Source organism: Lithobates pipiens, unplaced genomic scaffold, assembly GCF_037356315.1.
Source record: "Lithobates pipiens isolate NorthernLeopardFrog02 unplaced genomic scaffold, aLitPip1_a1.2 Scaffold_25, whole genome shotgun sequence".
In the NCBI taxonomy this organism is placed as follows: domain Eukaryota; kingdom Metazoa; phylum Chordata; class Amphibia; order Anura; family Ranidae; genus Lithobates; species Lithobates pipiens.
The window spans coordinates 38,868,873-38,894,110 of NW_027507787.1; the positions used below are offsets into that span (position 1 = coordinate 38,868,873).

Consider the following 25,238-nt stretch of genomic DNA (forward strand, 5'->3'; position numbering starts at 1 on the left):
ACAGTCCTAGGCACACTAACACAGGGTTTTGGGGTCTTGAAAGATGTGATGGCCATCACATTTTGAGAGACCCTAATCTGCAACGTTCAGGTTATAGTTTTTATAAAAGTGAGGGGAGGGGGAAACACAAAAAAATATATAAAATAAAAAATCCAAAAATAGTTGTATTTTTCTTCTCTATCTCTCTCTCTGTTTGCTCTCTACTGTTTGCTCACTATTCTATATCTATCTTTCTCTCTGTTTTATTTTCACTGTTTTATTGTATTTGCTTTGCAGGTATGGTATGTTACACTGTAATATTTGTTTTATTGTTAACCATCATTTGCTTAGCAGGTATACCATTCAGCTGCAGCACGGGTTTATTTCTCTTATATTCACCGACCGACACAACTCCTCTCTGTAACCAAATGGGTTGTTAGCCCTATCACTGGAAATACTAGGCAAGTTGTAATACAACACTTCACAACTTTTAGTTCAGCCCATGGGGCGGTCCCTAGGCTACAACCCACAGCCTGCTCAGGCAGAACAGTTTTTTCTTGCCTAGTGAAGGAGATAGACCTAGGAACCCTGCGGGCCCATAGGTCAGTGTTTTTTTGATGCAGAAGCTTGGCTTTTTGCGCAAGATGAATGATCCTGTGATCTTCTATCAGCAGCGGGCCGGGTGACAGGCTGGTTCACTTATCCTTGTAGTCTCCCCAGTCCGGCATCCAGCGAGCGTGTAAAGGTCGCAGCTAAGGCTCGGCAGGCCACGACATACCTCAGCTACAGAGGTGGTCGGTGAGCTTTATGCTCCGCGGCGTACATATGACGGGGCTACTGATGTCTGCGTCACAGTATGCCGAGGCCAGTAGTCTTCCCTGTACTGATCAGGAGCTGACTACCGTGGAATGTCTCCCAGCTTCAGGACTAGTAAGTACAGCTCTCCCTGCCTGGCAGGGTGGAGCAGCTGGGCATTCCCTGGGAGGTCGATTCGGGTCCCCCCTCTCTTCTCTCCCCGGTCGATAACTCCCTCCTCCTCCCCCCTCGGGGGGGGGGGGGCTGTACATGTGCTGAGCAGTGTGTGTGTGTGTGTGTGTGTGTGTGTGTGTGTCTGGGCTCTCCCCTGGGGTTTTTAGCTGTGCTGGGTGCCTGGGTCCTGAAGCTTAGTCCCGCTGGATGCCTGTGTAGTTATGCCCCTGTGTTGGTGCAGCGCTGTGTCTGCCACATGTTCTCTCTAGTCCCTCATAGCGCTGTTTGGCGGCCATTTTAAGTATAGGCAAGGGTCAGACTGGCTTCTGGCTTCAGTCGGCCATTTTCCTGGTGATTCCATATTAAGAACACCGGCGGCCATTTTCTTGCAGCCGGACCACGTTTTTGCGCTCTAGCAGCTGCCCCTGTGCCCTCTGCTTCCTGTTTGGTCATCACAGGGCGCTGGGAAGGTTTTCCTGTGTTCTGAACACGTGTGTTTGATTGCCCACAGATCGTTCACCGATCCTGCGACCGGCCAGCCACTGACACATTTTTCTGCTATCTCTGCATCTGGGGGCGCTGGGGACCTTCAGGCATTGTGGTAATACAGCGCGGAACGGCCCAGGGTGGTGAGTCCAGTGGGTTAGAGCCCCTTGGCCAGCGGCAGCAGGAGGGTGAGACTGTCACTGTCCTAAGTCCCCTTCGGGTGGCAGACATGGTAGGGTCAGCATGGCTTCAGAAACTGGTGTTTTTTTTCCCCCCGAAATCTAGGCAATTGCAACCGGGCAACCGGGTCACCTGCGGACTGCGCTGCCCATATGGACACCCTTACGGCGGTCCTCAATTAGTTTGTTGCCAAGATAGAGGCGGTGCGTGGGAAGAAAGGTGCTAAAAAGCGGCCCCTGACACCCCCCCCCCCCTCTGGGGAGAGCGCTGACGCAGACTCGGGTCCTGCTGAGGCCGATGACCCCTGCTCTGTCTTGTCAGATGACGCTGACCAGGACCGTTCGGACAGGGAGGATGAGTCCCCGTCCGGGTCCTACAAAGCGCTAGTTGGAGCACTTATCACAGCTATGAGTGATACCCTGAAGATTCAGGAGCCAGCGGATCCCTCTGCTGATGTACCGGTCCCTTTTTGGGTCCCGCAAGCCAGCACGTTCACCTAAGGTGTTCCCATATCTGACTTACTTTGACAAGTTCATTTACAAGCAATGGGGTCGCCCGCAACTGACCTTTTCGGTCCCCAAATACATGGCGGTGTGTTACCCCTTTGAGGAAAGCCTTCTCAAGAAATGGTCGACTCCTCTGTTCGTGGAACCCCCAGTATCCAGGTTAAATAAAGTAACCACGATCCCGGTTGAGGGGACTCCTGCATTCAAGGATCCCACGGGTAGGAAGGCCGAGGCGGTGGCTCGTTCCTTGTTTACGGTTGTGTCACAGACACTGAGTGGGCAAAAGTTTTGCACTGTGAATTGAGAGAGCAACAGGCCTCCCCTGTCTGCGTGGAACTAGCAGACCAACTAGTGCAAGGCCTTAAGTACGTCTGTGACCAGTGGCATTTTTAATAATGTCATCTAACGAGGCTCCAAAGAGCCGGTCGCCAAGGAAGGGAAGATCCGTCAGGGCTTTCTTGGATGCCTGGTCAGCAGACCAGCATTTCAACCAAATCAGGCGCCTCAGCACCACAGTTGACACTGAAGCCCTGGATAACAGAGGGAGAGTATCCAGGGCTTCAGTGTCAACTTTGGAGCCTCGTTAGATGACATTATTAAAAATGCCACTGGTGGTAAGAATACTCTACTCTCACAGGCCAGGAAGGCTAAGGAGCCACGCCGCAGGCAAGGGCCCTCTTTTTCCGCTCACAAGCGGCTTTTTCGTCCGCCTGGTGCTTCGACAAAACGTCCCCAGCCTGACAGGACGCCCACGGACAGTCAAAAACATCCCTGGAACCGCAAGCCTAACAAGCCTAAGAACAAAAGTGCTACCGCATGAAGGTTTGCCCCCACCCATGTCTTGGGTGGGGGGTCGCCTTCGGGAGTTTGCAGCCCGGTGGTCCTCCCGGTTATCTGACCAATGGGTCTGCGATCTGATTTCCACAGGCTACAAGATAGAGTTTCTCACTTGGCCGCCAAACATATTCTTCCCCTCCAGCATACCCGTATCGCCGGGAGGCCCTGTTGGGGGCGGTAAGGGACTTGCTGAATCAGGGGGTGATTTTACCAGTTCCGGAATCGGAATGCTTCCAGGGATTCTACTCAAATCTGTTTGTGGTTCCTAAGAAGGAAGGGGTATGTCCGATCTTGGACTTGAAAGCCCTCAATCACTTTGTAAAAGTGCAGAGGTTCAGAATGGAATCAGTTCGCTCAGTAGTCGCTGCACTCCATCAAGGGGACTCCCTGGCGTCCTTAGACATCCAGATGCGTACCTGCACATACCCATATGCCTTCAGCATCAAAAATGTCTCCGTTTGGCAGTCAGGGAAGCCCATTACCAATTTGTGGCTCTTCCCTTTGGCCTGAGAGCCTCCTGAGAGCATCTTCTGCCTCAGAATTAGAGGAGGATGTGGTGATCACCATGCTGACCCTGCAAGAAATTGGGTGGCTGTTGAACCTAAAGAAGTTGGTGATTGTGCCGACTCAGCGTCTGGAGTACCTATTGAACTCCAGGGAAGCAAGAGTTTTTCTCCCTTCAGACAAACTGCAGACTCTCAGATCTGCGGTCAAACTACTGTTGTACCGTAATTGGTCGTCGCTCCGCTTTTGCATGCGAGTACTGGGACTCATGGTAGCCTCCTTCGAGGCAGTACCTTATGCCCAATTCCACACCAGAGTCCTGCAGAAGGAGATCTTGTTGAAATGGGACAAATCTCAGTTGTCCCTGGATCGACAGATCCAGGTTAGCCAACCAGTCAGGGACTCTATGATCTGGTGGTTGAGGTCCCCGGTGATTCAGTCCGGAAAATCGTTCCTTCCTCTGAAATGGACGGTGATCACTTCGGACGCCAGTCTATCCGGCTGGGGTGGAGTGATGGGGATTCAGTCGGCTCAGGGCCTCTGGTCGACGGGAGAATCCAAGTTGCCGATCAATCTGCTCGAATTGAGAGCGATCAGGCTGTGCCTCCACACATGGTCGTTGAGTCTTCAAGGGCGTCCGATCAGGATACAGTTGGACAACGCCACAGCTGTGGCGTACGTAAATCACCAAGGGGAAACAAGAAGCTCAGCCGCTGCTCGGGAGGTCGCTCACATACTTTGGTGGGCAGAGCGACATGTACCGGCCTTGTCGGCCATTTACATCCCGGGGGTGGAAAATTGGCAGACGGACTATCTGAACCACCAGATGCTGGACTCAGGTGAATGGGCATTGCACCCGGAGATATTCAGGCAGCTGTGCCTGAAGTGGGGAACACCAGATGTGGATCTATTGGCCTCCCTCTCAATCGGAAGGTGACAAGATTCGTGTCCAGGACAAGAGATCTGTGGGCAGACGCGTCAGATGCGCTGGTGGCTCGGTAGGATCAGTACCAGCTGATCTACGCCTTTCCTCCACTGAAACTGTTGCCACGTCTACTTCGCAGAGTGGAAGCCGGGGGGATTCCAGTAATCCTGGTTGCCCCAGATTGGCCTCAGTGGGCCTGGTACGCAGACCTGGTGCGTCTGGCAGACGCTCCCTATCTCAAGGTCCAATCTTTCATCCTGCTTTACCATCGCTGGCTTTAACGGCATGACTATTGAGAGCCAGGTGTTGAGGTAACGGGGTCTGTCACACACGATGATCCCAACTATGTTGAGGGCAAGGAAATCTGCTTCTCGGAAGATATACCATCGTACCTGGAAGGCCTACATCTCCATGCGTAAGGAGAACGGATGGCATCCACGCTCCTTTTCCATATCCAGGATCCTGCTGTTTCTCCAGCAAGGAGTTGACCAGAGATTGTCATTAAAGCGGGATTCCACCCTAAAGTGGAACCTCCGCTGATCGGAACCCCCCCCCCCCCCCTCCGGTGTCACAATTGACACCTTTCAGGGGGGAGGGGGGTGGAGATACCTGTCAAAGACAGGTATTTTCACCCACTTCCGGGCATAGACTCCCACGGGAGTCTACGCCATTTCCTGCCCTGCCGCGCTGTCTGCTGGGCCACACACGGGTCCCAGTGACAGCGCGGAGATTTCCTATTGCGTGGCGCAGCTCGCGCATGCGCAGTAGGGAACCGGGAAGTGAAGCCGATTCGCTTTACTTCCTGATTCCCTCACCTCGAATGGCGGCGGCAGCAGCCGAGGCCCGAGCGGTCGATCGGCCTCGGCTGCCGGCAACGCTGGAACCCGGGACAGGTGAGTGTCCATTTATTAAAAGTCAGCAGCTGTAGTATTTATAGCTGCTGGCTTTTAATATTAATTTTTTTTTGGTTGGAATCCCTCTTTAAGCACCATCAAAGGGCAAATTTCAGCTTTGGCTGTCTTTTTTTTTTTTTTCAACGACCCCTGGCATCGCACTCCTTAGTGAGTACCTTCGTTCAGGTAGGTAGTCCCTCCGGTGCGTCCACCGTTACCCCCATGGGATTTGAACCTGGTGTTGTCGGAGCTTCAAAAACCGAAATTTGAAAACATCAGGGAGATTCCCCTGTTGACTCTTTCCCAGAAAGTGGTCTTTCTAGTGGCCATCACATCGGCCAGGAGGGTTTCGGAAATGGCAGCCTTGTCTTGCAAGTCGCCTTATTTGGTCATCCACAGGGATAAGGTGGTGTTGCGTCTCGGCTTTTCATATCAATGAGGACATTGTATTACCATCGTTGTGTCCTAAGCCAAAGCACCCTAAAGAGGTGGCCCTTCACGCTCTCGACGTGGTAAGGGCTCTGAAGGTGTATTTGTCTGTCACAGCTCCCTTTCGGAAGTCAGACTCACTGTTTGTTTCGGTGGCTGGTCCAAAGAAGGGTATGGCGATCTCGTCGGCCACCATTTCCAGGTGGATCAGACAGATTGTAGTACAAGCCTACGCCTTGAAGGGGCAGGTGCCCCCCTTTCCGGTCACAGCCCACTCTACAAGAGCAATCGTAACGTCTTGGGCCTTCCGACACCAAGAATCGCTCGCTCAGGTGTGTAAGGCGGCGACCTGGTCGTCTGTCCATACGTTTACCAAGTTCTACAAGGTAGACGTCAGTGCGTCGGCTGATGCCTGTTTTGGCCGCAAAGTTTTGCAGGCGGCCGTGTAGTTGCACTGTTGCTTTATTTCCGCAATTGGTTACACTCTTGGGGATCACTCCTGTTGAGGATACCCGGTTACGTGGTGATGTTTTTTCCACACACTGCTGTTTTTTGTGGGTTTAGTTTCACTAGTTCCCACTTGCCATGGTGGATGAAGGTTTTTATGCTGTTTTTTCCCACCCCTCGTTTGGCACTGCTTGGGGACGTCCCATTTGGTATATAAGTACCATAAGTATTTCATTCATTCATTCATTCAGGGCTAACAACCCATTTGGTTACAGAGAGGAGCTGTGTCGGTCGGTGAATATAAGAGAAAATAGGATTTTTGTACTCACCGTTAAATCCTTTTCTCTGTAATTCACCGACCAACACAGCACTCGCCCCTCCTTTTTCTCTTTACGTTATACTGCTTGTTGACGTACTAAGTTCTGCCTGAGCAGGCTGTGGGTTGTAGCCTAGGGACCGCCCCATGGGCGGAACTAAAAGTTCTGAAGTGTTGTAGTACAACTTGCCTAGTATCTCCAAAATCGGATCAGGTTCAAGACCCTTTGCCTCACCCACAAATGCGTGCATAGAGAAGCTCCGCAATACCTAATGGAGAAAATAAATCATTACACACCAAACCGCAGTCTTCGATCAGCCAACAAAAACCTCCTCCTCGTGCCCAAAGCCCGGTATAAATCCAAGGGTGATCGGAGATTCGCTGTCCAAGGGCCTCGGCTATGGAATGCTCTACCAATCAACATCCGCCTGGAAGAAAATCACCTGGCTTTTAGGAAAAAACTCAAGACCTTCCTCTTTTAGCAGATGATCAAAGCTCGCCACAGCGCCTAGAGGCGATTCAGTTCGCATTGTGCGCTATATAAGTATTTCATTCATTCATTCATTCATTCAGGGCTAACAACCCATTTGGTTACAGAGAGGAGCTGTGTCGGTCGGTGAATTACAGAGAAAAGGATTTTACAGTGAGTACAAAAATCCTATTTTATCTTGACAGCAACAGAGTTTGCTCCCACGATACATAAAGCCGTGACTCCAGCACTGTCGGAGGTGATTTCACCACCACAGCTAAAAAAAAAATAGAACATATATGCCAAAGCATGGGGGGCAGGGGTGGAGGAGCAATTTGCTCCTAACATTAGGGGCGAATGCCCCCATGCTTCGGCATATTTTTTTTTAGGCACAGATTGCAATGTTTTATTTTTACTACGTTTTATTGTACTTGCTTTGCAGGTGTGGTAAGTCTTACTGTTATACTGTAATGTTACTTTGTTTTATTTAGGGATGCACCGAAATTTAGTCTGAAAATGGCCTTTTTGGCAATTTGCCAAAAGAAAAAAACATCCTAAAATGGGGCAGGGCCGCCTATCAGGGGGGCTTCCTATAACGTAGAAGAGAGGAGAGACGCTGCCGCCTCCTGTTTGATTTTAGCGACGGGAACAACAAATCTTTTGTTTCAATAGCTGTGTGTTACCCGCTGCGTGCGGTCACATACAGCCCCTCCCCCTTGTCTTGGGAACTTTGATAGACCGATCACCCGTCGCAGGATTGGATGGGTAATCTGTCTATCAAAGTGCCCGGACAAGGGGAAGGGGCTGTATGTGACGGCGCGCAGCGGGGAACACACAGCTATTGAAATTAAAGCTGTGATGTTCCCGGTGCTCTAATCAAACAGGCGACGGCGGCTCTCCTCTCCCTTCACAGGCTGCAATGGGGACACTGGCTGGTTGCACTGGGGACACTGGCTGCACTACTGGGGAAACTGGCTGCAATGGGGACACTGGCTGGTTGCACTGGGGACACCGGCTGCACTACTGGGGACACTGGCAGGCTGCATTACTGGGGACACTCCTGTATAAAAATATGTTTTTAAAAGTACATTTCGGTATCGGTCATTTTTAGTATCGGTTTCCGTTTTCGGCCTAGTGTCATTTTCGGGAAATCGGTTTCGGCACCAAAAAACCCAACTGGTGCACCCCTAGTTTTATTGTTCACCATCTTTTGCTTAGCAGGTACGCCATTCAGCAGCAGCACGGATTTATTTATCTTGACAGCAACAGCGTTTGCTCCCACGATACGTAAAGCCGCGACTCCAGTGCTGTCGGAGGTGATTTCATCACCGCAGTTAAAAAAACAAAAACAAATGGTGAATGTATGCCCATCATTAGAAGTGGGTGGATGAAGGGTGGTATTCTAATGGTGGGTACCCACCGATCAATCTTTTTTTTTCGTTCAGCCTACAGGACCCCCCCCCCCCCCCCCGCCCCCACCATCTTCCATGGTTTTCTCAGGCTCTCCTGTTCCAACAGGGAACTTGAGAATGCAGCCGGTGGTTCAGGCAGCTGACCATAGAGCTGATCAGAGACCAGAACAGCTCCAATCATCTCTATGGCCCAAGAATATGACCCCAATTAAAAAAATAAAAAAAAAATAAAAAGAGTACCAGTCGCTAACTATTGCTATTATAGGGGATATTTACATTCCCTGAGATAACAATAAAAATGATTAAAAAAAATGAAAGGAACAGTTTAAAAATATAATAAAAAAGCAAAATAAATCATTTAACCACTTAAGGACCACCACATGGCAATGTACGTCGGCGCAATGGCACCGACAGTCACAAGCACGTACATGTACGTGCTCGCCTTCCAGCTGGATGCGGCGGTCCGTTTCGCTGCAGGAGCGATCCGTGATGAGGGGATGGCCGTTGGTTTCTGGCCATCCCCTCTCGATCGCTCCTGGCGAATGAGAAGCTTCCCCCGCTGTGTATAGTAAACACAGGCAGGGAGGAAGTGATGTCATTCTCCTCGGGGCGGTCTTTTTGACCGGACTGCGAGGAGAACACAGAAAGTAAGTGTGCACCAACACTACACTGACATGTAGGTACACATAGGCACACAAATCCCCCCCGATTACCCCCCCGTTCCTACTTTCCAAAATGGGGTCATTTGGGGGGGGGGGTTTGTGTTATTTTGGCATTTTATGGCCTTCGAAACTGATAGGTAGTGAGGAGTGAAATCAAAAATTTGCACCCTTATGCCGCGTACACACGAGCAGATTGTATGGCGTACTTAGTCCATCATACAATCCGACGGACAATCCGTCGTAGTTTCCACTGAACGGACTTGACCACACACGGATACACAAACAGTCCGTCGAAAGCTTGCGCGATGACGTTTACAGCACGTACGACGGGACTAGAAATAGGAAGTCCAAGACACAGCAAAGCACCCTTCCGCCGTGTAAATCCTTTCTGGGCATGCGCCATTCTTAGTCCGTCGAACTAGCATACTGACAACCGTATTGTTCGCTGAAACCAAAGTACGACGGACAGATTTTTGGAAAAACCGAAATTCTTAGTACTCCGGACTGCACGCTGAAAAAGTCCGCTGAAGCCCACACACGAGCGGATTGTCCGCTGAAATGTGTTTCAACGGACTAAGTACGTCAAACAGTTCGACCGTGTGTACGCGGCATTAGAAATCCTGAAGGCAGTGATTGGTTTTCGGGGTCCCGTACACGGCTAGACTCCCAAAAAGTCCCACATATTTGGTATCCCCGTACTCAGGAGAAGCAGCAGAATATATTTTGGGGTGCAGTTCCACATATCACTATGGCATGTGTGAGCAATATATCATTTAGTGACAACTTTTTGTAAACTTTTTTTTTTTTTGTGTCATTATTCAATCACTTGGGACAAAAATAAATATTCAATGGGCTCAACATGCCCCTCAGCAATTTCCTTGGGGTGTCTACTTTCCAAAATGGGGTCATTTGGGGGGGGTTTGTACTGCCCTGCCATTTTAGCACCCCAAGAAATGAGATAGGCAGTCATAAATTAAAAGCTGTGTAAATTCCAGAAAATGTACTCTAGTTTGTAGACGCTATAACTTTTGCGCAAACCAATAAATATACGCTTATTGACATTTTTTTTACTAAAGACATGTGGCTGAATAAATTTTGCCCTAAATGTATGACTAAAATTGAGTTTATTCGATTTTTCTTATAACAAAAAGTAGAAAATATCTTTTTTTTTTTCTCGAAATTTTCGGTCTTTTTCCATTTATAGCGCAAAAAAAAAAAAAAAAAAAAAAAAAAAAAAAATCGCAGATGCAATCAAATACCATCAAAAGAAAGCTCTATTTGTGGGAAGAAAAAGTACAGTGTGAAATTGTAAAAAGACCTCTGGTCCTTAGGCTGACAATTGGTCCGGGGCTGAAGTGGTTAAAAAAAGCACCCATGTCCCCCCGTGCTCACGCGCAAAGGTGAACGCAAGCGTTGGTCTGGTGTCATATGTAAACAGAAATTGCACCATGCATGTGAGGTATCACTGCGAAGGTCAGATCTAGAGCAGTATTTTTAGCAGTAGACATCCTCTGTAGATCTAAAGTGGTAACCTGTAAAGGCTTTAAAGATTGAGTTTGAAAAATTGCTGCGCAAATACTGTGTGAAAAAAAAAAAAGTTGCAACACCCACCATTTTAATCTGTAAGGCCTTTGAACCCCCAAACATTATATATTTTTTTAATCCAAAGTAATTTTCTTGCAAAAAAAAATGTTTTTTCATGTAAACAAAAAGTGTCAGAAAGGGCTTTGTCTTCAAGTGGTTAGAAGAGTGGGTGATGTGTGACATAAGCTTCTAAAATGTTGTGCATAAAATGCCAGGACAGTTCAAATCTCCCCCCCCCCCTCTAAATTACCCCATTTTTGGAAAGTAGACACCCCAAGCTATTTGCTGATAGGCATGTTGAGTCCATGGAATATTTTATCACAAGTTTCGGGAAAATTACTTTTTTTTTTGCATAAAGTTGTCACTAAATGATATATTGTTCAAACATTACATGGTTATATGTGGAATTACACCCCAAAATACATTCTGCTGCTTCTCCTGTGTACAGGGATACCACATGTGTGAGACTTTTTGGTAGTCAAAAACCAATCACCGCCTTAAGGATTTGTAAGGGCATAAAATTGTGATTTTACCTATCACAGTTACAGAGGCCGTGAAATGCCCATATAGCACAACCCCCCCCCACCCCCCCCCAAATGACCCCATTTTGGAAAGGTATTGGCTAAGAGGCATTGTGAGTATTTTGCATATCTCATTTATTTTTGAAAAGGAAAAGAAAAAAATATATATTATTTTTTTTTTCAATTTTCAAAACTTTGTGACAAAAAGTGAGATCTGCAAAATACTCACCATGCCTCTCAGCAGAGCGCTTGGGGTGTCTACTTTCCAAAATGGGGTCATTTGGGGGAGGGGGGGGGGTTGTGCTATCTGGGCATTCCATGGCCTCCGAAACTGTGATAGGCAGTGAGGAGTGAAATCAAAGATGTACGCCCTTAGCCTGAATGCGGTGATTTTGGGGTCCTGTACGCTGTTAGACTGCCAAAAAGTTCCACACATGTGGTATCCCCATACTCGGGAGAAGCAGCAGAATGTATTTTGGGGTGTAATTCCACATATAACCATGCCATGTTTGAACAATATATCATTTAATGATAATGTTGTGTTCAATTTTTTTTTTTTTAAATTTAATTTTCCCAAAACTTGTGGCAAAATCTAAAATATTCCATGGACTCATGCCTCTCAGCAAATAGCTTGAAGTGTCTTCTTTCCAAAATGGGATCATTTAGGGGGGTTTTGTGCTATCTTGTAATTTCATGGCCTCCGAAACTGTGATAAGTAATGAGGAAGTGAAATCACCATTTTACGCCCTTAGAAAGCCTGAAGGCAATGATTGGTTTTCAGGGTCCTGTACGCGGATAGGCTCCCAAAAAGTATCGTACATGAGGTATCCACGTACTCAGGAGAAGCAGCAGATTGTATTTTGGGGTGTAATTTTACATATGCCCATCCTATGTGTGAGAAATATATAATTTAGTGAAAACTTTGTGTAAATTGTATTTATTTATTTTTTTGGAATTTTTCAACCACTTGTGACAACATTTTTTATATTCAATGGGCTTAACATGCCTCTCAGCAATTTCCTTAGGGTGTCTACTTTCCAAAATGGGGTCATTTGGGGGGATGGGTTGTATTACCCTGCCATTTTAGCACCTCAAGAAATGAGATAGGCAGTCATAATCTAAAAGTGTAAATTCCAGAAAATGTACTCTAGTTTGTAGACGCTATAACTTTTGCGCAAACCAATAAATATATGCTTACTGACACTTTTTTTTTTTTTTACCAAAGGCATGTGGCTGAATACATTTTGGCCTAAATGTATGACTAAATTGAGTTTATTAAAAAAAAAATTATAACAAAAGTAAATATCGTTTTTTTTTTTTTTTCAAAAAATAAAAATCGCAGAGGCAATCAAATACCATCAAAAGAAAGCTATTTGTGGGGAAAAAAGAACGCAAATTTTGTTGTTTGGCTACAGCATTGCATGACTGCAAAATTACCAGTTAAAGCAGCTCCGTGCCAAACTGTAAAAAGTCCTCCGGTCATAGAGCTGCCAAATCCTCCAGAGCTGAAGTGGTTAAGGTGTAAAAAAAAAACAACCTTCTGTCTTTAAAGCGGAGGTCCACCCTAAAGTGGACCTTCCGCTCATCGGAACCCTCCCCCCCTCCGGTGCCACAATCGGCACCTTTCAGGGGGGAGGGGGGTGCAGTTACCTGGATAATCCAGGTAACTGCACCCACTTCCGGGATAGCTCTCTGCGGAAAGGGGCGTAACTTACGCCCCTTTCCGCAAGTGCCTGCCCCTTCCCGCAAGTGCCCCGCTGCCTGCTGGGAAACACACAGATCCCAGAGGCAGTGGGGAGCGTCCTTATTGCGCAGCGCGATTCGCACATGCGCAGTAGGGAACCGGGAAATGAAGCCGAAAGGCTCCATTTCCTGATTCCCATACCCAAGATGGGGGCGGCAGGACCCGACAGGTGACCTAGAGATCGGCTTCGGGTGCCGACATCGCAGGCGCGCTGGACAGGTAAGTGTCACTATTTTAAAAGTCAGCAGCTGCAGTATTTGTAGCTGCTGGCTTTTAAAAAAAAAAGAAAAACGCGGAGTCCCGGTGGACTCCCGCTTTAAAACCACTTTAGTATGTCGAGCTAGGGTTGAAATCCATACTAACTTTCACAATATGTTTCTTTTTTTTTCTTTTTTTAACAGATGAAGCTGAACAGGAGCGCCTTGATCAACTAAGACAAAAAAGATCTCAAATAGCCAGATGCTGGGTGAAATATTGTATCAATTTATTGCAGGATGCACGTAAGAAACTTGAGGTAACTGATTTATTTAATTTAGCAAATACATTTTACAGTAAAGGATGTATTTCTTTTTCAAATGCTTGAGAACCCGTGGTGCGGTAAACATGCGTTTCAGTGCAAGTTTCTCACATGGCATGGAAATGCGCTGCAGTCTGCAGATGCATGCAGGTGGCATTAACCACTGTAATACCAGGCATACCCCCCCCCCCCCCCTTCCTGCCAGGCCAATTTGCAGCTTTGAATGACAATTGCGCGGTCATGCAACACTGTACCTATTTGACTTTTTTCGAGACCGAGCTTTCTTCCAGTGACTTTTTTTTGTTTAAACATTTTATTAGGCAATATATACTTAAAGAGTATTTATGCCTGTTACATAAGTTATACTTTGGCAGTAAAAACAGGAAAACAGCAGACATGGATATACTAGTTGGCTGATTCTAATTCTGAAAAAGATACCCGAGCATGGCCTTCCTATCAGCCTGTACATCACAGGTTTGTGTGTGCGGAGACCGCCCTGTCCGCAGCCGGCTCAGCGGGGACAACGGAGCGATCCCCGCTGAGCGAGCGGATCATCACAGGGCGGATCTTTACTGATCCGCCCCGTGTGAAAGAGGCCTTAGGGGAGGATTGAGGAGTTGCATCCAGAAATTGTGCAGAAAGGGCATGTCAGATTTGAAGATATCTGAAGAGCATATTATTTGGGAGTGTAAATTCTTGTAACGTATGAAATGTTTTCAATGCCCTGTCTGCCAGAAGACTTCCAGTGACATTTAATCACCACTGGGTTTTTATTTTTTGCTAAACGAAATATGAAAAAAAGTAATTTTTCTCCTTCACTTAAGTGTGCTGATGAAGCTGCACGAATAGGCTGTATTGATCAGAACGAGCCAGATGCACACCCCAAGGGGGGCATGGTTTTAGGAGGACATTCATGGATGCCCTCCTAGAACTGGATGACTGCGCTGTAGCCATCTTTTTGGCTATAGCATGGTCGAGAAGTAGTTAATCATTACTGGCACCATAAAGCATCTAGCAAAGGTGCATACATTTGCAGCCGCCAAAATGCATGGTACCTCAGTACCAGGTTTGGTGTGGATCAATTGTAAAAGATGCGTTTGCCATACTTTTTGCACTCATTTAACAGCCCATTGAAATAGCTGGGGCTATCAAAAACGCACATTGTGGTGTGAACTGGCCCCAAAGGCTGCCTGGGAAAAACATTTTTATATGAAGGCTTCTTATTTCTTCCCCTATAGAAAATAATTAATCCTTTTTGGGATGAAGGAGTCATAAAGTAAAATAAAATAAGTACATAAATCCGGTCTCTGAGAAAATTAAAATTGAATGATATAGGTAATGTTTTATATGTACAAAAGGCAACTTCCCCCTCCCCCCTCCCCCACCCCCTCCTCTCCCTCTTTATATATATATATTCAATTTAACAAACAGCTGACCTCCATCAATACGATGTAATAATATGTTTATTTGATCACTTATATAATGTACTACCTACATGAATATTGTTCCTATTTTTCTATGTAATTGTACTCTGCTTTTGATACATATACAATATGCGCTTCTATGTATTTTTACTTTAAGGTGTATTATGTTCTATTTTTCACCCAATAAAACCTTGTAAAACCTTGTGAAAAAAAAAGGCAACTAGCGCAATAGCCTTGATACAAAATGGAAGACAAGAATTTGTTTGTTAAATGTACCTCTGCTTATGTCTTTGGAGTCCTTTTGGCTGATCTGATTCCATCACTGATTGTTGGCTTTTCCTGCCAATGGCAAATGATTTCCATATGCTCTGGAAGGCATGAGTAACAAGAAGAGTGTGGAGGGACTATTGTGGGGTATTTTCATGCTCATGAACTTCAGGTAGAGAGTTCCCAAAACTCCCTAAAAAAAATAAAATAGTGAAAACTATATTGATTACTTTTAGTTATTCGTTCTGATTTGAGTGTATCTGTAGCATTTGAGAAATGCAAAAATATATTGAAATGTAGACCGCACAGTAACAAGTAGCTTATTTTAGACGGATTGATGGTTTTTCTACAGGTATATCTGTTAAAGATGGTGTTTTACTGTAGGTTTCTTTACATTCTAAAATTCATTATACTCCCCCCCCCCCTTTTTTTTTTTTTTTACAATAGGACAACATAGGTGAACTTGATGTTGAGCTTCAAGGAGAACTTAAGGCTAAACGTAGAAAAGAAGAAGATGAAAATGAGAAGGACAGGAAGAAGGCTGTCCTCTTCGGATCAAGTGACATATACGACTCTATTTTAGCTGTTGAAGAAAAAGTTGTCTGCTCGCTTCCTCTGGACTTTAAAGAAGCTAGGGAGGTTTTTCTAGTGGGGCAGAATTATATAAATGAAGCCAAAGAGTACTTTCAGCTGGATGGACATGTTACAGACCACATTGAAGTTATTCAGGACCACAGTGTTCTGTTTAAGGTTCTGGCTTTCTTTGAGGAAGACTATGAGCGGCGTTGTAAGATGCATAAACGTAGGATAGATATGTTGGAACCGCTATGTATGGAGCTAAACCCACAGTTCTATCTCCTAATTTGTAGACAGCTTCAGTTTGAGTTGGCTGACACTTATTACGAAATGATGGATTTAAAGGTAGCAATTGGTAATAAGCTAGATGAGATGGACTCTCACACAATAAAAAAAATCAACAGCCTGTCACAATCTGCAATCAAATTTTACGAGATGTTTTTGGACTCCCTAAGAAGCCCAGATAAGAAGTTTCCTGAGAAGCTGCAAGAAGATGTTCTGCGTCCTGCTTTGGTAGCCAAGTTCCACATTGCACGCCTCTATGGAAAGCTAATTTCCAGTGATCTTAAGAAACAACTGGAGAACATGCAGACATCTCTAAATTACTATACATTCCTAATAGAATACTGTGCAAGTGATGAGGAAGCTGTGAAATCAGTGGAAACAGAGTTGGAACTTACCAGGGCAATGGTAGCTCTTCTTCCTGCAAGGATGGAAACATTAAGAGCACAGTTGACCTAAGACATACCATGAGATGTCCATATTTAAAAAGATGTATTTATTATAGTGTATCTATAGTTAAAACTTCTTTCATTTGGAATAGAGTAGGAGATGATTAAAGCCCCACTCCAGGATAAAATCATCCCCTGCCCACCAGCCTCCAACTAATTGCTGTACTAAAAAAAAAAAATGAAAAGCTCCTTTTACTTACCTGTAGCAGCAGTCACATGATGTTCTGGTCCAACTCTTCTCCCCCTTCTGTTTACTTCATGCATGTGTCCTTTTGTGGGTACCCATGTCGCGGCCTGCATGCTGTTGACAGTTCTATTGGATGGCATGTGACTGGGTCCTCATAGGATCAAGAAGGCTGACATCAGTGGAGGGAAATATGAAGGGGGGGGGGGCTGGGTGACAGTGTCAGTGGGCCATTTCAGTGCTAGTTTAGCAGTCTGCCTAAGATTTTGTCCGACGGATTGTGTCCGAAACTGTTGCATACACACGGTCGGGCCAAGTTGGCGAAAAATCCGATCTTTCAGAACGTGATGACGTAATTTCGTTACGATGGGACTACATTCAGGCTAGTAGCCAATAGCTTTGATGTAGGAATTTGATCTGAGCCTGCGTGGCACTTGGTCCGATCAAAATGCTCTACACATGATCGGATTAGGTCCGACCGGCCCAGTTGGTCGGGAAATATTTCCAACATGTTGGAAAATTGGGTCCGACGAAGATTCGGACGGAATCAATCCGATGCATACCACACACAGTCGGATTATCTGACGACACGGTCCGATAAGACTCATTCCGACAGATTCTCCGATCGTGTGTACAGGGCATTAGACAATTGCCCCCTGTCCTCATATGGCTAGAAGTTAAATGAAAACTTTCTAATGTGAGGGTAGATTTCCTTTAGGACAACAGTGTTAAGCGGCTATTTATGCATTTGCTGCACGAATGTCAGAAGCATTCGTGCAAGTCGAATGAATTTGTTTAATATTTTTATTCTAAGAGATTAGTGCTTGCATCAGCCAGGTCCATCTAGTTGCCAAAATAAGGTATTGTTTTCTTTTATTGAGGTATTTCAGAAAACTATACTGTGTTTTGGCCACTAGATGGAGCCAACAATACAGGCATTCATGCAACAAATGTTTTGGAAACTGAGTACGTGTCCTTTATAAGAAGATTTCCCCTATATCGGAAAATGGTCACCAGAATAATTAGTGGATCTTCCCAGAGAGGACAAAGCCTTACAAGTTGTTACTGATTCCTACTCATCCAGAAAAAAAAAAGTTTTGGGTATAGACACAATTTAAGTCCAGTAGCAGCAGAAGATACATATATCATTAACTTTCAATGCAAGAAAAATATTTAAAAAACACTACCCCTGAAAACTGTTGTAGATATTTATTTTTTATTAGTGATTGGTTTGCCCTCAGAATTTCATTTGTTTGACAATGTTGCATATATTAGGCTTTTTCCATGTACTTCGTGCTCCCCTTATGGCATTTGGTTGAAATTACTATACAGTCTTCATGTACATAAAAGAAGAGTTTTTTTTTTTTCCTACCGAATAAATTGTAAAGTGTAGCATGCTTTTAGTTGTACTTTTATTTGTCTTAGTGCCATTTAGATTTATGTTATTTTTTAACTGCAGACAGCTTCATAACCTTCTATGCTATTTCTTGTTTTGGATATATTTGCATTATACTGTATATTTCTATTTACTTCTAGTGCTGTTTAATATACTATACCTTCTACAACTGGAAAACATCTTCCACAAAGTTCTCACCTGTAGTATATATTAGAATCGGTCTATGAGTATGGATGTCATGCCACTTCTTAAAGCTAAATCTTTCTAAAACTGAGCTCAGTATATTTCTTCTCCTGACTTTTCCATTAAGTTTAATAATCAAAATATCATTCCAATCCTCATAGCAGGGTTCTAGGCATATTCCTTGACTATGGTCCCTCATTTCAGCCCTGCATCCAATCTCTATCTAAACCTTTTTGCCTTTGCAACTGTAACATTTCTAAAATATGCCTCTAACCAATAACACAACCAAGATACTAATTTACTCTCTTATTATCTCATCTCGTCTATTGCAGCTCCCTCCTCATTGGCCTACCTCTACACAAGCTAGCCCCACTCATGAATGCTTCATGGCTCATCTGATGTACCCATCACTCAACCTCCACCACCCCTCTCTATTTCCTCCATTGGCTTCTGCTTTTCAATCAAAAACCTAATAACTACAAACAAATCTGTGCATAGCTCTGCCCCAAGCTACATCCCCAACCGTGTCTCCAAATATCACCCAAATTGGTGAGGACCTCCTGTTCTCTAGCTCTCTCACCACCTCCTCCCATGCTCACCTTCTGGACTTCTCCAGAGTATCTCACATCCATTGGAACTTTCTATCTTAACCACTTGCTTACTGGGCACTTAAACCCCCCTCAGTCCCAGACCAATTTTCAGCTTTCAGCGCTGATGCACTTTGAATGACAATTGCGCGGTCATACAACACTGTACCCAAATGAAATTTTTATAATTTTTTTCCCACAAATAGAGCTTTCTTTTGGTGGTATTTAGTTACAGCTCGGAGTTTTATTTTTTGCTAAACAAACAAAAAAAGATGCAAAAAAAAAAAAAAATCATGTTTAATAGTTTGTTATAAAATTTTGCAAACGGGTAATTTTTCTCCTTCATTGAAGTGCGCTGATTAGGCGGCACTGATGGGCTGCATTGGTGGGCACTGATGGGCTGCATTGGTGGGCACTGATAGGCATAGTTAAGGCGGCACTAATAGGCACAGATAAGGCAGCACTGATGGGCAAAGATGGGCACAGATGGGTGGCACGGATGGGTGGCACAGATGGGCACTGATAGGTACCACTGATAGATGGGACTGATGGGCACTGATAGGTGGCACTGGGGTGCAGCACCTTTGAGGCAGATTGTGGGCACTGCTGGGTGGCACTGTGGGCACTGACGGGGGGCACTTACTTTTAAAACATTTGGCACTGCAGGGGGCAGATGGGCACTGGCAGGGGGCAGGTGGGCACTAGCAGGGCTGGCCGTGATCGGGACTGATGTCCCGATCACGGCCGCCGGTGATCGGCTTTTTTTTTTTCTCCTCGTGCTGTCAGCGCGAGGAGGATAATAGCTGATTACCGGCTCCGTTATATCACATGATCAGCTTTCATTGGCTGACAGCTGATCACGTGATAAGGGGTCGGGATCGACCCCTTGCACAGATCGGTGATCAGGCGAGTCTCATGGACTCGTCGATCACAGAGCGCGCCGCGCGCGCCCCTCAGGGGGCGCGCAGGCCGCTCGTGCACGGGACGACGTCAATAGACGTAGTCCCGGCAAAGGAGATCCGCGCTGTAGCCGTCATTTGGCTATAGCGCGGATCTCAAGTGGTTAATCTGTTCTGCTATCTCGTACGCAGTCTGCCTTTAGGCGATCCATAAAAAAAATTATCTCCTCAGGGAACCTTTTTCCGCCTCTGCCTAATAACTAACCTTTACTTTCTTAGCTCATCCCCCAAATATTTGTTACCTGTTGCATCAATTGACCCTCCCTGTTAGATTGTAAGCTCTCAGGAGCAGAGGCCTTCTTACCCTCTTGTCTTGAAGAACTGTTAAAGCTATATAAAGTTTGTATAATAATATTCGTACTATAGATTAAAAATTGATTTATAGAGTATAACAAGGTTCCTAGCAACAGAAGGTCTGCTCAGGTTAAATGACAGTAATGGATGATGAGTTCACCTAGTAACCTGGGTTGCTGAGAGCTGTAATGCTGCATCAGTTCAAAGTTTACCTTTGACTAGGTCCTAAAGGGGCATACTTCTAATGAAGGCTAGTCACAGTGCTTAAAATAGAAAATCTATTACTACCCACTGTGATTTTCCTTCTGCGGGGCAGTACATGAATGGATTGTGCTCCACCCTTTAAACCCATGCTTTAGTGCTTACAACTTTTCCCCCAAGATGCTGGAGGACCAGTTTTATATAAGTATCCTTAAAAATTGGGAATACAAGCATCATAGAGAAAACCAAAAAAGGAACATATGGGCTTTGTTTTCCTGGCATCTACATGGCAGCTCACAAATAGGGTATAACTAGAGAAGGGTGTAAGGGCAGGCAAACAAAGAATATGGTTACCAGTACATAAAGACGAAATGGAGAAAACAAAATGATCATTGTAAACAGGACTGGATACATTATTCGTGTCACAAATGTAAGCATTACTGTCTTTAGAAAGATGACAGATATTAGAAAACATGAAAATAAAGAATACTCACTGTACTGAAATCAGTGTGCCTATATATTCTGCCTGTTTATTTTATTTTTTAGATTTTCCGCCAGGGCTGTTCTGCCCTGAATATCAAAGAATTCAATTTTTGAAGGTGGTGCAACTAACGGGCACCCATGCTTTTGCACTTTATAGGCTGCTGCCATGTTGTCTAGTTAAGCTCACCTTGCCTGTTAGTAAAGGTGAGTAGACCTTTGATGCTGGATGAGGAACCCTCTGCTCTAGGATATTGGCAGTTGACTATTGGGCAACCATGTTTACTTCACTTTTGGATCCATACTGTGGAGACACCAAGAGGAAGGCTAACTACAACATTTCTGGCCTTTGAACATCAATACTTGTGACATCAGCAGATGCTGTAGAATACCAGGATGTGGTGGAATGGAAGGGGACATAATAAAGATGATGCCTCAAATAAAACGGTGTATGTACACTCGCGATTCATAGGCAGACTGCATTGAGAGAGATCGCCAGAGTGTACATTCCAGGTCCTTATTGGTCAAGGCTCCTGTCAGAATGGAGACTCAGGGATATAAAGAAACACCCACACACACAAGGGCATGTACTTATAGTTTAGAGGCACCATATGTATTGTAATGTAGTATGAACAGCTTTAACCACTTAAGGGCTGAGCCTCTATCTGAGATTTGTTGTTTACAAGTTAAAAACAAGAGCTTAAAGCTGAATTCTAGGTATACAGTATCTCACAAAAGTGAGTACACCCCTCACATTTTTGTAAATATTTTATTATATCTTTTAATGCGACAACACTGAAGAAATTACACTTTGCTACAATATAAAGTAGTGAGTGTACAGCTTGTATAACAGTGTAAATTTGCCGTTCCCTGCAAATAACTAGGCATCCCATTAATGTCTAAACCACTGGCAACAAAGGTGAGTACATCCCTATGTGAAAATGTCCAAATTGGGCCCAATCAACAATTTCCCCTCCCCAGTGTCATATGACTCAGTGTGTCAGGGACTTACCAGCGATGGACAGGCAAAGCTGAATGCGCACGCGCGGTTCTTCTCAAACTGAGCCTCAGTGTGTTCACGCTGGCAGGTGTCGGCGCGTGCTGCCGCCACTGAACGCATAAAGGTTCTCCTAATGCGCTGGTGCGGTGCTGTTTCGTCTCAGCTCCTGTGTATCTGACTACCTGAACCTGATCATCCGCTACTGTTACTGACCCGGCTTCGTCTGACTTCTCCAAGCCCGACCCGGCCCGCCTGACCTTGCTACCACTTCTGCCTGTGATTCCGTTGCCGACCTCTGTCAGTTTTACCGACGCTGCCTTTGTCTGCTGCTATCACCTGTCTGCACGCCTACTGACCCAGACCGTCCGACCCTGCTCCAATCTGCTGCCTGTTCAGTGTTCTGCTGTGCCTGTGGTTCCTCTCATCGGTTCCTGTAGCTGCTGCTTGCATTCTTCAGCTCTTCTATCAACTTTCAGCCCTGGTCTGCCAGCCGTCCAGCTATCCAGAGGGATCTCTTCTCCACTATCAGTCCCAGCGGCCCTATTCCAGCAGGCATTCCTACCCACTGTGTTCTCGAGACCTCTGTTCCCATTCCAGTGGCTCCTGAACCAGCGTTGTAAGAGAGGTCTCCTTCTACAAGTCGGGCTTCAACACCAGGTACCTAACACAGTGTTACAAGGTCTCATATTGTCAGGGCTGGACTCAGCCCTTCCTTCCTCTGAGCTGGCTGCTCAGCTGCTGGCTAATTGCCAGCTCCTATCTCTCCACAGTGACTCACCTGTTGATGATATCCTGCTAGTCAGTCCTACCTACTTAAGCCGTCCAGCCCAGATGATCTCTGCCTTCACCTTGGTCAACATTACAGACAATCTCCTGTGTTCCTGTTAAAGACTTGCTTGGCTGACATTCCTTGTGGCTCTGGGTTCCTGCTTGCTGTTCCGCTACGCTGATCTCTGGCTTCCTGACTTTCTGGCTTGTCTGGCTATCTATTCCGGTTACTGAACTTTGGCTATGTTATTGGTTATCCTTGGTTACAGAAGCAGAACCCCTCTTTTGATTGGCTCCATGCTGAGGTTCTCTCCTTGTTGCCTTAATGCAGTAAGATGTGCTTCCAGAACATAGCCAAGGTCCTGTGCACCTCTTAACTCTCCTCCCTGGCAGAGGAGTACCGCGATTTTAGCGATGTCTTTGACAAAGGTCAAGCCGGTAGTTTACCTCCACACCAGCTGTATGATTGCGCAATTGACCTTCAACCTGTGCCATACCTCCTTATGACCGGGTTTACCCTTTGTCTGTCTTGGAGGATAAGGCCATGGAGGCGTATGTTGCAGACACACTTTCTCAGGGTTTCCCATGCAAATCCTTGTCTTCTGCTGGTGCTGGTTTCTTCTTTGTGAAGAAGAGTGGTGAACTGAGACCTTGTATTGATTATAGGGGTTTTGAGTGGAAATCAAGTGCGTTTAATACCAGAACATGCCTTTTGGCCTTTGTAACGCCCCGGCAGTTTTCCAGGAATTTATTAACGATGTCCTCCGGGATTTGTTGCAGTTATGTGTGTCGTATGCTTCAGAAACTGAGAAAACAATCTCTACTGTAAATTGGAGAAATGCAAATTCCATCCTGAACAGGTTAAATTCCTGGGTTATGTAATTTCCATTGCTGGTTTTTCGATGGACCCAGAGAAACTTTAAGCAGTCTACAGTGGCCCCAACTCGTGGGTTTACGTCCTCTGCAGCGTTTTCTTGGCTTTGCCAACTATTATCGAAAGTTTATTTGTAACTTCTTATCTCTGGTCAAGCCCCTGACTGATATAACCAGAAAGGATGGTAATCCACAGAGTTGGTCTCCACAGAGTCTCAATGCTGCCTTTGCTTCTGCTCCTGTGTTGGCACACTTTTCCAAGAAATTGTTACCTGCGAAGTTCAATTACGAGATTGGTGTCAGAGAGCTGTTAGCGATCATTTAGCCCTGAAAGAATGGAGACATCTCTGCGATGGTACCACTGTGCCTGTTCTCATTCTTACTGAACATAAGAATCTCACATTCTTGTCTGAGGCTAAATGCCTCTCTCCCAGAAGGGCCTGATGGGCTCTTTTCTTGTCAAGTTTCAATGACATTTTCTCATTCTTACCCTGTACTAAGAATGTTAGGACTGATGCTTTGTCACAACAATTTTCCTCCACTTCCAAGATTCTGGTTCCTGTTATTCCTCCTGATTGTATTCTAGCTACGGTTCGCTCCAGTCTTACTTCTCCTTTGGGTGACAAAATTCTTGCTGCTCAGGTCCATGCTCCTCCTGAGAAACCTTGTGACCGCTGCTTTGTCCTAGAGAATCGTGTAATGCCATGCTCCAGACTTGCCATTCTCCCAAGGCTGCTGGCCACCCTGGGAAGAATCTACTCTTTTGGGCCATTTCCCAACAATTCTGGTGGCCTAGTCTACTTGCTGATGTAATCGCCTTCTTAGCTGCCTGTTCTATGTGTGCTCAGAATAAGACTCCACGACACCTTCCAGTGGGCTTCCTGCAACCCATACTCAATGGAGAGAGGCCCTGGACCCACCTGTCTATGGATTTCATTGTGGAGTTACCCAACTCCCAGGGCAACACAGGAGGATAAGCCCCTGGTTTTTGGTTACCCTTCCTTGGGCTGAGTCCATCAAGATACAGGCTCTAATCAACTCTGGGCCTGCAGGTCTGTTCATTGATGCGGTCTTTGTATCGAAGCTGCAGCTGCGTGACACTCCATGCACCATTGAGGGGAGATGTCTACAGCTTGCCCATGTGACTCATGAGACTGTTCCATTGTCCATGGCCGTAGGGGCTCTTTACCATGAGATAACTCAATGGAGAGATGCCCTGGACCCACCTGTCTATGGATTTCATTGTGGAGTTACCCAACTCCCAAAGCAACACGGTTATCCTTGTGGTTGACTGGTTCTCGAAAATGTCTCATTGTATTCCACTTAAAGTGGTTGTAAACCCTTACAAACCACTTTGATCTACAGGTAAGCCTAGATTAAGGCTTACCTGTAGGTCCAAGAAATATCTCCTAAACCTACACAGTTTAGGAGATATTTGCCAAAACACAGTGCAAGCCTTTTGTGCACAGTTGGGAATTCAGCTTGCTTTCTCCTCTGCGTATCACCCGCAGTCTAATGGGCCCACAGAACGAGCCAATCGGTCCCTGCAGCAATTTCTATGGTGCTATATTTCTGACCATCATAACAACTGGTCAGACCTCTTACCGTGGGCGGAGTTTGCTCACAATAGTGCCTTGAATTCTGCTTCCTGATTGTCCCCATTTATGGCGAACTATGGTTTCTAACCTTCCATGTTGCCTGACTCATTTGTTCCGCTGAATATTCCTGCATTAGAGAAGCATCTCCTTGGTCTTCTTTCCACTTGGGCACAAGTCCAGGAGGCTTTGTGACATGCTAATGATAGGTACAGACTCCATGCTGACCGCAGACGTCTGCCTGTGCCTTCCTACCAGGTTGGGGACAGGGTCTGGCTGTCATCTCGCAACCTCCGACTTCGTGTTCCCTCTCTGAAGCTCACACCTCGATTTACTGGGC

At 45.7% G+C, this 25,238-nt stretch overlaps 1 protein-coding gene across 1 annotated transcript in view; it reads left to right on the top strand.

Annotated features, from left to right (window-relative positions):
* The window catches only part of KIFBP (kinesin family binding protein), a 36,514-nt gene extending 15,814 nt beyond the window's left edge, over positions 1-20,700 (top strand). Inside the window, exons 6-7 of the mRNA XM_077454282.1 lie at positions 13,265-13,377; positions 15,519-20,700. Coding sequence (XP_077310408.1) covers positions 13,265-13,377; positions 15,519-16,388 — 983 coding nt within the window. The 3' untranslated portion in view covers positions 16,389-20,700. The remainder of the gene's footprint in view (positions 1-13,264; positions 13,378-15,518) is intronic.
* Positions 20,701-25,238: the final 4,538 nt, after the last annotated feature.